This window comes from Halichoerus grypus, chromosome 12 (genome assembly GCF_964656455.1).
Source record: "Halichoerus grypus chromosome 12, mHalGry1.hap1.1, whole genome shotgun sequence".
NCBI lineage: Eukaryota > Metazoa > Chordata > Mammalia > Carnivora > Phocidae > Halichoerus > Halichoerus grypus.
The window spans coordinates 52,112,103-52,124,565 of record NC_135723.1 but is presented as its reverse complement, the minus strand read 5'-3'; the positions used below and the strand labels follow the sequence as shown (position 1 = coordinate 52,124,565).

At 35.6% G+C, this 12,463-nt stretch overlaps 1 protein-coding gene across 1 annotated transcript in view; it reads right to left on the bottom strand.

The window, feature by feature from the left end:
• The window catches only part of LOC118548991 (uncharacterized), a 376,392-nt gene that overhangs the window by 207,440 nt on the left and 156,489 nt on the right, over positions 1 to 12,463 (bottom strand). The window contains exon 4 of the mRNA XM_078059356.1: positions 4,645 to 4,690. Within this exon, the coding sequence (XP_077915482.1) occupies positions 4,645 to 4,690 (46 nt within the window). The remainder of the gene's footprint in view (positions 1 to 4,644; positions 4,691 to 12,463) is intronic.

Below are 12,463 nucleotides of genomic sequence, written 5' to 3'. Positions count from 1 at the left end.
AGCTGAAAAAAATGACACAGAACAATGACAAGTGAAACAGATAAATTTAAGTAGAAAATGGCTTTTGCAAACATCCAGAAAGCTAGAGAAGTCTCTAGGTTGAAAATACTTAGAAGGCACAAAATCCAAGAGAGAGAAAAAAATACAATCCACACTAAAAACAAAAGATACACACCAACACAGCGGTACATTCTGCTCTGAGTTGAGTAATTTTGGTAACATTTGAGTAATAGTAAACATTCAGAGATATTAAACAAAAGTTGCATTTTTCTGAAATGTCATTCTATTGTAGTCTAAAGATTTACTTCAATAAATGTTCACTGACTCTACACTGAGCAACAGACTAAGAGTGTGGGTAACAAGAGGTGAATCACAGCTCTCGCTATTTTACCAGAATATGTGCTCACATAGAGAAGATAAAACACGCACACATGTGTAACTATCACACGGGACAAAAAGAAGTACACCAGAAAAGTAAAAATGCATGACAGTGGAAATTCAGAGATGACACAAGTATTACAGAGGATAGAAGTCAATAAAAAAAATATGCCTTGAACATCACCATCTTCTTGAAATATGTCATACGAAGGATCGTGAATAATTACCATCACATTAAAATAATGAAAATAAGACAAAGGAATAGGGATGACTTGTGGAAAAAGAGATGCTGGCCAGACAGAATGGTAATTTCTTTTTTTTTTTAAGATTTTATTTATTTATTTGACAGAGAGAGAGAGAAACAGCATGAGCAGGGAGAGGGGCAGAAGGAGAGAGGGCAGCAGATTACCCACTAAGCAGAGAGCCAGATCCCAGGACCCTGGGATCATGACCTGAGCTGAAGGAAGATGCTTAACTGACTGAGCCACCCAGGTATCCCCAGAATGGTAATTTCTTAATAAAAGGGTTATAGCTCAGCAAAGGCAACCTGAGGCAGGATCTGGTCTTCTGATATGGATTCGGTTTCACATGACCTCCGGGAACCCAGAAAAGTCTAGTGATGTCAATGTTGTATATGAGCTTTCTCTAATTAAATATAAAATTATCTAAATAAATATAAATGATATAAAAATAATACAGTGTATCTTGCCATCATTTCTGCCTTTCTAGTTAGTTCTACAGGTCAGTCATCTAAGTGTCTTCTAGCTATCTCCAATATTCTAAGAAACAGCAAATAAACTCCCAATATATTCAGGTTTTAGTAATAAAACAAAGTATACAGCAATTTTGACATTGGTAAATGAAGATGATGTTAGTAATCACCATTTGTGGTGGTAGTGGTTTGACGATAGTTTATCTATTGCCTTTTGTCTTGTGAACTAAAAAGGACATAGGCAATATACTGGCCAGCACCCAGGATAAATTCAACAGAAAAATAATAGCACAGAATCACAAAGCGTAAAGCTCTGACCAATATGACAATGACCCAGAACTTCAACTAAACACATAATAGTGCGTCACCTCACTTTATCATTCTTCCACACATTTAAAAATTTGCCACTTCAAATCCAAAGATATTAGATATTGAATTTTATCTGACTGAAACCAGTTGGAAGATTCAGAAAAAGAAAAAAAGAACATTCAGCTAAATACGTAAAGAGGGACAAAACAAATTTAAAAACTATAACTATAATAGATTTATCAAAACCAGCCATATTCTTCAATGGAAAGGTTACTGACTCAAGATTTTGGACACTCAATTGCTCCAGTGAGTATCCTTGTGATCCACCAAAGTTACTGAATTGTTCCTTGCTTTGCTTCATGCATCTATAAAACTGGAAAAGCAATTGTTTTCACTTCCTCCCTTACATGGATGTGAAAATATTTTAAAGTCAATTGCAGTATTATTATTAACATAATGCCTTGTAATATTGCAATTAATTACTAAATATAAAGTAATGGAGCACATTAAAAAGTTATTAGTCATCCACCCATAACCAAATGTAATTAAGACCTTTTCACTTCATAAAATTTATTATTTAGATTCATAAGTATTCCAAACACCAAAGACAAATTATTATTTTTATGGTTATCATTTCAACATTTTTGTTCCTTTTATGGCAAAATTTTGTCAAACATTGACACAGAATCTAATTCTATTACATTAGAATTCTGTAGTGGCTCAGACTAGTGCAAATTTTCTGTTGCATTTTAAGCTCTATTACTCCTACCATCTTCCTGGAATACAAACTAGATAGTGATAACACTTGAATTTTTTTATTATTAGAAAATACAGTTTAATAACTGATTAGTGTGACTGACAAGATACTCTATAATATTTTCATTGCAATATGATATATGGGGACAGTAGTTTTTAAAACCTCTCACCAACACAATATTCACGTCTTGGGAAAGCATTTTAAAGCATGGTATGTTTTAGATGTTAGAAAATATTTTATGTAATTTCATTGGGTTATTTCCCATTTAGATACAGTCATAAAGAGAGAGAGATATTCAAATGACAGAGTAAAGATACATTTACTAAATTATAGCTTGAGAAGGGATCTGATATTTCTTGAGTGACCATTTGCCATAAATGCACAACACTAGACACTTTACATATTACTGAAGCCTCATATGAATCATATGAAATAGGTATTTTTGTTCCCTGTTCTTTCTACCAATCTATCAAACACGAGGATTTGCAGTTATACTCTAAGTAAGTCTTCTGGGGCACTGCTTCAATCAGACCAGTTCTATTTTTATTTATTTGTTTATGGAGCCATGTAAGATTTCATCTGAACAGAGATTTTCATGACCAATGAGTTAGAAAACTACTGTTTTATACTACAGAGCTTCCTGAGCATCGGGATTGGTCTTTTCTAGTCCTGTATATTTATGATTGAGAAGTCAGGAAATCACCACTAAAAATTCATAATAGCCTGACTCTTTTCAAAGGGAAGCAAAATTGTCCTGAAGTTAAGAATTTCCTTGCTTTGGAAAATTTAACTTTGTTATATGATCTACTTACAACTTTATGGTAAACAGTGCAGTTAATTACCATGTTTCCAGGAGACCTTAACCTGTACTTTCACTAACATAAACAATACCAACAGTATGAAATGGGAAGACAGAATAAAACACTTGCACTTAAAAATGCACTTGGCTTTCTCCCCAAAACCTGTAATGTCAGTCTAATAATGAGAAAAACTTTAGATGAGCCCAAATCAAGGGATATTCTACCAACTACCTGATCAGAACTTCTCAAAATTGGGAAGGTCATCAGAAATAAGGGAAGTCTGAGAAACTGTCACAGCCAAGAGAAGGCTAAGGAAGCATGACTACTCATTGTAATGTGATATCCTGGATGGAACAGAAAAAGGACACTGAGCGCAAACTAAGGAAATCTCAAAAAGTATAGACATCAGTTATGAATAATATATCAATACTGGTTCATAACTGTGATAACTGTACATACTAATGTAAGATATTAATAATAGGGGAAATTCTGGGGGGGCAGATGAGTATTCTCTGTACCATCTTTATAATTTTTCTATAAATCTAAAACTATTCTAGAATAAAAAATGAATTTTTAAAATGTAAAATATGCACTTGGTAAAAATACCCATATCAAAATTTGATTAAACAGGAATCTGTGGTAACCACATGCAGTTATTATAAAATAGAAGAAGAAATGTTGCTTAAAAGAGTTAAATTGTAAATTACGTTTGTTTCTGAGTAATTTGCTTGTTCTTTATTTCACCTTTGTAACCATGGGAGCAAAGTAGATTGCAAATTTCAATTTTTAAATTACTCTAATAACGTAATAAGTAAATTATCTATATTTCATTAAAATAGATTTTGGTATAGAGAAGCACCAACTTAAAAAACTCCTCAAATTTAAAATTTCTGTGTAGATAAGTGGTGAAGCAAGGAGTCTAAATATAACAGCCCTACGTGTTAGTGTACAAAGGAACAGCTATCATATATATGAAACAGTTTTGAAATTTATTCCTTCTAAATTTGGCATCAGGAAAATGGCGTCATTATTTTTATGTGAAGTATAAATACTAGATTATTTTCTCATCATATGTGTCCATGGAATGCTTGAAACAACTGGTCAAAGAAAACAACATCTTTCAAAATGACTATCTGGTACACAAATATTCATAAAGTGCCCCTGGTGAAGGAATCACTTTTTTTAGACGCCAGTGATAAGACAGATCTCTCCAGTAAATTCATATCATTGAACAGACACAAAGCTAGGAGACACCAGATCTCCTTCAGCATGTCTTCTGCACTTCGCACAAGGCATTGCCAAGATACTGAGGGCAAAGCATCTCTTTTCTTTTCCAAAGATTTCCAAGATTGACAAATCACACATTCTTGGAGGTTTATCAACCTCAAAGGGTTGCTTCCTTACATCTACTCAACATTTCTTTTTTTTTAAACCTAAGTATGCATTTTATTTTTTTTTCTTTTTTTTAAGATTTTATTTATTTATTTGACAGAGAGAGACAGCGAGAGAGGGAACACAAGCAGGGGGAGTGGGAGAGGGAGAAGCAGGCTTCCCGCTGAGCAGGGAGCCCGATGCGGGGCTCGATCCCAGGACTCTGGGATCATGACCTGAGCCGAAGGCAGACGCTTAACGACTGAGCCACCCAGGCGCCCCCTAAGTATGCATTTTAAAATTGAAATATACTTCACCTTGAGAAGTTCTCCACCAAAAGGGAGCAAACTGATTACCACTCCTCTAAAATAAAGAAAAGAGAAAAAGAAAACATTTTTTAAGACAGCACATATACCAAATGTTAATGTTGAATTGCTAATTATAACACAGGTTAAACCATGGAAAGGTACTGCAGACCAATACCAATGTAACATCACTAACTTGTGTCGCAACAGATAGCTCATTACCATTACAAAGGCATTATTAAGAGTTCCTCCTGTATTACAACATTGTGCATTGCCCCACCTTAAAGAATCAACCCCTCAATTTGTAAAGGCATCCTATATCTTGATTTGATAGCCTAGAACTGGAACCAGCAGGGTTACTAAACCCTCATAACAATGGGCAGAATTTTGAACTGCTCATGTCACCTCTGCATTGTCAGTAAGAAAAATAACAGTTAACAACGGCAAATGGAACAGAAAGAATCTAAAATCTAGTTCCTCTAGAAACAGAAAAAAATTTAGATTCATAAGTAAGGTGCTATGAGTATGTTAGGGGCAAAGTACTGGGAAAGGAGGAATATGAAGGATGCATAAGAGAGGTGAACCTTAAAAAAAAGAGCTGACATCTTCCTTTGAATAAAAATACAAGTTCAAAAGGAATGAGATCTTGCCATTTGCAATGACATGGATGGAACTGGAGGGTGTTACGCTGAGCGAAATAAGTCAATCAGAGAAAGACATGTATCATATGACCTCACTGATATGAGGAATTCTTAATCTCAGGAAACAAACTGAGGGTTGCTGGAGTGAGGGTGGGTGGGAGGGATGGGGTGGGTGGGTGATAGACATTGGGGAGGGTATGTGCTATGGTGAGCGCTGTGAATTGGGCAAGACTGTTGAATCACAGATCTGTACCTCTGAAACAAATAATGCAATATATGTTAAGAAAAAAAAAAAAGAAAAGAAGAAGATAGCAGGAGGGGAAGAATGAAGGGGGGGAAATCGGAGGGGGAGATGAACCATGAGAGACGATGGACTCTGAAAAACAAACTGAGCGTTCTAGAGGGGAGGCGGGTGGGAGGATGGGTTAGCCTGGTGATGGATATTAAAGAGGGCACATTCTGCATGGAGCAGAAACAATGAATCATGGAACACTACATCAAAAACTAATGATGTAATGTATGGTGATTAACATAACAATAAAAAATTTTAAAAAATACAACAAGAAGACACTGGAAAATAGCATAATGGAAAGAAAGACTTGAATTAGTATCCATTAATCAAAAGGAACAAACATGCTTCTTTTCTTTTGACCTCAAGGAAACACAGTGTTTTTGTCTGCCCAAGCCCTTCTTAACCATCCCTAGCTACTGTCATTAGCTCAGCAATGCACATCTCTGTGGGGAAGACTTCATTCTTTTAAGCAAAAGGAAACATCTCGATTGATAGAAATGATTAGCATGCTTTAGAAAGGTGCTATAGAACAGCAGATAATAAAGTGCTCAAGTTCAAAAATATATTAACATTGTTTAGGGTCATGTTTCTTATAAGAGATGATGTTTTTCTAGGGGAATTTTAGCTGTTCCCAACCATTCACACTGTTTGAAGTGCTCTCTAAGAGCCTTCGAGCCAACTCGGTTAGTAATCTCCTTCTACTTTGATGTTTCACCATGACTAGGCTCCAGGAGTTGCCCAAATAAAAAGATGACACATCGAAATGATGTGTGTGTGTTTTTGTGGTAGACTCATAAAAAGATGCTGGAAATAGAATAAAAATTGTATATCCTTACACTTCTACACTCCTTCTCATGAGTATTTGCGCATAAGACCATGGTATGTCTGGTTTTGTCCTTCTGGCAGACCCTATTATTTGCCCACCCACCAGGCATTCTCATCCCCTTCCTAGTTGCTAGACTGCTTCAATATTTTGGAGGTATTTACTCTCCTATAAGCTTAAGAAGGTCTCCCTGCTTCCAGGAGTGGATGTAGATTAATCTTTCCAAGCAATCATGATCATTTTAGGCCCCTTGACAGTGGTTAGCTTAAGGGTAGGCATTAGATGCAAGCCAGACCAATGAGACATAAGGGTGTTTAAGGATTTCTGGGAAAGCTTTCGCTCTCTAGATATCATAAAAAAAAGGTTCTGCCTGACTCTGGATGGCATCTCGTGGTGTACTGGAGCCAGCACACACCGGTTCATGATTGTTACTTCTGTATGCTGCACTCAGTGACACCGTAGAGGAGTTTGAAATTGGCCATGGTTGGGGAAATTCACAACGTGGAAATCATCAAATGCTGTAAATTAGGATTTTTTGTTTGTTTTTGTTTTCCAGAGAGTGGGTCATATATAAACATTGACCAGAACACCACTAACAGTATTTTCTGAAGATGGGATGTTTGATTCTAATGACACCATCTTGTCACCAGGAGTGCAGACATCCCTCACACACTGTGACCGTGAGGATGGCATAAGTGGGAGTTTAACTGCGATGCTAAACACCTGGGTCCTTTGTAACACTCTTCAGCTACGGAACTAACCCTGGAAACACTTTGCTTCCAGACTTCCTCTTATGTTAGCTAATAGGTCCTCATTGTTTAAATCACTACTACTGGACATCGTGTTATTTTACTTGGAGCTGAAAATAGCATTACAGTTTATGAGATTAGCAATTGGATGGACTCAATTTCTCTACTAAAGAAATTATGAAATTATATTTATATCCTTTTATCAGAGGAAAGAAGAAATGAGAGGCATATATACTGAAAGCATTTTCATCTTATTTGAAGTTTCAAATTTAAAAAGGGGAGGCATTTAGTGAGAACAAGGTAAAATTATACCCACTATTTCTTTTCCACATTAGGAATATGATCACTAACATTTTCCTTAATTACATGATTAGGGACACATTTAGTGTTTGTAAAGCAAGATGTTATGAGAAAAATAGAAGGGTCATAGCCAGAGCATCAGGGTGAGCACAACTAACCACTGAAACAACATTATAATAATCCTTCTCACCACACAGGGACTACCAGGACACATTCAGATCCAATTCAGACTAGAATTTAAGTGATGGGATTTCCATGAAGCTGGGATTTTTCCTTTTTTCCTTGAACATGTTATATTATGTCCTCCAATTCCTTGGGCACTGGGAAGAGGACAGTGTAAAATGAGTTGTTCTGGTCTCATCTGAAACCAATTACCATGAGTGGACCCAAATTGCTAGGACGGCTGCTGAGCAGCCACATCCCAAGCACAGCTGGGAATCAGCTGGTGAGTGCCGTCAAGAACTCTCCCTATCGATTGATTCCAGGCCAGCTTGTGATTGCCTTTCACCTCTCAAGCATCACTTTTCCATTGCTCTAAAAACTGTTCCAAATGGCAAGAATGTGCAAATATAATGAAGTAAGGGGGGGGGGGGAAGGCAGAGATGGGGAGAGAGAAGACCTGGCAAGTAGGAAAGATCAGTAAAAAAAGAACGTGGCATAGGACTGTGATGAATTTTTTTTTTGCTGGTGAATTCTCATTCATCTGGGCTCAGTGTTAGGAGGATGAATCTGTCCTTTTCCCCCTGCCAAAACAACTCTTCTTTCATAGAAGCAGAACCCTGTTGTCATTAAATTAATTTTCAAAAAGCAATAATTATAGTTTTATTAATTATAAATTTGGATTTCAAATTTTCTTTCATTCTGATCATTTCTTAATTTAAACTAAGGTTCTTTAGTCTCATAAACACACAACCTCTTTCTGCAGTACTTGTTTTTCCTTTCATTTCATAGATATGGATGAAATGCACAACTCTTGAGTTTCCTAAAAGGTCATTATCAGGAAGCATTTTTAAGAAACATTAGATTTTAGTATGCATTATAAGAAATAATATTTAAAAAAGACAAATCAAAAATGTTAATTTGTTATCATAGTTAGCAAGGAACAGAAGCTTGAGTAACCAAATGAATATCCTATCCCCATGGTTCCCAAACTTTGCTGTACACAGGAATTACCTGGAGATCTGTAAAAGAATATGGAGCATTTAATCAAAAATATTGAAGATCAATGTGATCACCCCAAAGGAAATTGAAAAAAAATTAAAATTAAAGCAAAAATTAGTGAAACTGAAAACAAATGCAAACCATCCCCCAAGAAATAATTGTTCAAAACTCAAATCTGTTTATATGAGTATATTATTGTAAGGACAAAACCAAGACTATTTAGGAATAGAAGTACAATAAAGACTTTTTAAAAAGCATAAAAGAACCCTGTAAAATAAACACAATTTTACCAATATATTTGAAAATTTAGCTATAAAATTACATTTCTTGGGCGGTGCCTGGGTGGCTCAGTCGGTTAAGTATCTGCCTTCAGTTCACGTCATGATCCCAGAGTCCTGGGATCAAGCCCTGCATTGGGCTCCCTGCTCCGTGGGAAGCCTGCTTCTCCCTCTCCCACTCCCCCTGCTTGTGTTTCCACTTTCACTGTGTCTCTCTCTGTCAAATAAATAAATAAAATCTTAAAAAAAATATAAGTGTCTTGGAAAGAATTTAAATGACAAAAACAGATTCAAAAATACAAAATACCTCAATGCCCAAATCTTGGTTTCTAAGTCCATTCTTGAGAAATAAGAATTAGGTTTCCTGAAGAAATTGCTGTTTCTAGGTCTGTGGAAATTATAGTTCTAGACTATCTCAAAGTACAAGAGAATAAATTGTTCAGATGTGATGAAGCCATGTCAAAAGGACATTGGATCTGGTTTAAAAGGGCTCCTACTCACCAAATCTGGGATAATTTGCTTAATCATGAGACAAAAACTAGTAAAGGACAGCACTAGAAAACCATATAAACTAATCTTACTCATGAAAGTGGATGGAAAAAATAGTATATAAAATATTAGTAAAAGATCTCAGCAGTATTAAAAAATATGTCATAATGATCATCTTTCTGCTCCCATTCTTCCATCCCTAAAATATCTTTTTTTTTATTATTATGTTACGTTAATCACCATACTTTACATCATTAGTTTTTGATGTAGTGTTCCATGATTCATTGTTTGCATATACCACCCAGTGCTCCATGCAGAACGTGCCCTCTTTAATACCCATCACCAGGCTAACCCATCCCCCCACCCCCTCCCCTCTAGAACCCTCAGTTTGTTTCTCAGAGGGGGCATTGGTGGTTCAATGGTAGAATTCCCGCCTCCCTAAAATATCTTCTTAACAGAGCAGACTGAGTCTTCTAAAATATGTCAGATAATGTCACTTGTCCTACTCAAAAAAACTGCAAAGACTTGCCATGACACTTGATGTAAAAATAAAAATCTTTACAATGTCCTGCAAGACTTTTCATAATCTGCTCCTTCCCATTACTTCTCTTATCTCTTTTCCTGCTCCTTTCCCCCAGAACTCAACCACTCTAACCACCAGGCCTCCTAGATGTTTCTTGAACATTCTAAGCTTTGCTTTGTTAAGATCATGATACACTTTGATACATTTTATGCTACTGACCCATATTTATATTTCTGAGATAAATCTTACCTGGTAGGCTCATTAAAAATTACTCTCTCAGGGCTCCTGGTTGGCTCAGTTGGTTAGGTGTCTTAACTCTTGGTTTTGGTTCAGGTCATGATATCAGGGTTTTGAGATCAAGAGCCTCATGGGCTCTGTGCTGGGAGTGGAGCCTGCTTAAGAGTCTCTTTCTCCCTCTGCCCTCCCTCCCTCCACCCCACTTGGCATGCTCTCTTCTATAAAAAAATTTTTTTTAAATTACTCCCTCACATTATAGCATCCCCGAATTTATTTCTATCAGTAAGCCTGCCCTAAGTGTTTACAATTATGTTTTTATTTTTGCTTTATTGATGTCCTTCTATCCTCTAATAGAATGTAAACTCACTACTGTATTCACGGTGGAAAATACAATGCCTAGCAAGTATAATGTGAGTTCCTGATTAAGGATTTGTGGATTTTACTAATCCTCATAAAATAAAAGATTTGACCTTCATAAGGCAGGAGCCAAAAGCCCTAAAAAGCAATGGGATATGAACATACAAGCAAAGAAAGATTAATTGTATCAGGAATTGAAAGCTGAAGAGCAGAACAAAAAACTGCACTGGAAAAAGCCAAAAACTGCCAAAAATGAATGGCCGAACATTAAATTGGTAAAATATAGTACAAAGGAAAAATTCTTCCAGAAGGTAAGAATAGTGAAAAAGACATAATATTTAGAGGAGGATGTTGGAGACTGGATACCAGAACTTAGAACTACAGATATAGATATTTTTATTAGAGAAATTGGAATTATACATATATAGATCATTCTAGACAACCTAAGAAAAATATTTTTGGAATTAAAACAAAATTTGGGTATATAAATGGAAAAATTTTGCTGCTTTCCAAACAAATATAAAGAAATCCATGCATAGTCATACTCTAACAATTTTTAAATATCAATGATAAAATAAGGCATTCTACAAGTATTTTGGGATAAGATGAAATAAGATGAGAAGGGAAAAATGCCAAAATAACTCCAAATTCTCCTTTATATAATTAAATTCCAGAAGACAATGGAGGCAGAACATTTTAAAGATATACGTTAACATATTAATATCTTTAATTGGGGAATATCTGGCCACAAAGGAGACTTTGTTTTTGGCATACTCTGCTTTAACACAAACAATTGTGTTGACTCTACTTTCTAACTCTACCCAAAACTGTTATGCCTTACTTCCAAATCATCTAGATCTAATGGAATGGGATAGATAGGAGGGGAAGAGCATATTATCATAACCATTCTTGTGCTAACAACATTTTAAATTGTCTTCAAATTTGAGAAAACACAAATTAATGAAAGATCACAAACTCAAGCAGAAAGCCACAGTCTGGAAACCTGAAGAGTTGGGGACTACAAGAATGGCTAGAATTCAGAGAGGAAACTTGAAAAGGAAAAGGAAAAGGAGAAAGACCAAAATAATGCACCTAACTTCCCCTCAAGTCCTTGGCTGAGCTCTAAAATTGTGCAAAACTTAGACGCAAGACTTCAAGGATCCAGGGGGAAAAACAACTCAAAAATGGAAAGAGATAAGCAGACATTGTAGCTTTTTCCATGGCAGAAGACACAGAGTTTGAGTTCAAATCTTAGAAAGACTTGGTAAACATCTCAGGCTTTCCATTGAAACTCCAGAAAGGCCATGCCATAGGAATAAAAATTTCATCCTAGTACTAAAGGCAAAACTAAAGCAGACATGCCTTAACAGAACACAGAACCTAGCCTGCAGACATTAAAAGTGATCCACCAATAATTCACTACTAGAATAAACTTCAACACCATTCAGAGGAAGACAACAGAATTGAGTCTCTATGATGAATATGCCAACATGTCCAGTATTCAATTAAAAATTATAGAAGTGAAGAAACAAGAAAATGTGATGCATGCCAAGAAAAAATATCAGTCAGTTCAAAGAAACCAACAAATGATCCTGATTTTAATATTAGCAGAAAAGTGCTATAAAATAACAATTATAAATATGTTAAAGATTCTATAATCAAAGATGCAGGAAAGGAGTGTGAACTTGTCAGTTTCAGGAGAGCTTTTAAATTCTACAGATCGAAATTGCATAATTAAAATAACAATATTTGCAGATAAATTTAAGGTAGAATTAATAGCAAATTGATCAGAAGAGGAGCAATGAAATTAAAGAGCCACAGAAGATCATCCAAATATAAACTAGAGAGGAAAAAAAAAAAAATAGAAATAAACAATGAGGTGATGAAATGTGAGAGAGTATCATCTCTTAGACACATTATAATCAAATTGCTGAAAACCAATAATAAAGAGAAAATATTTAAATACAGAGAAAAAAAACAC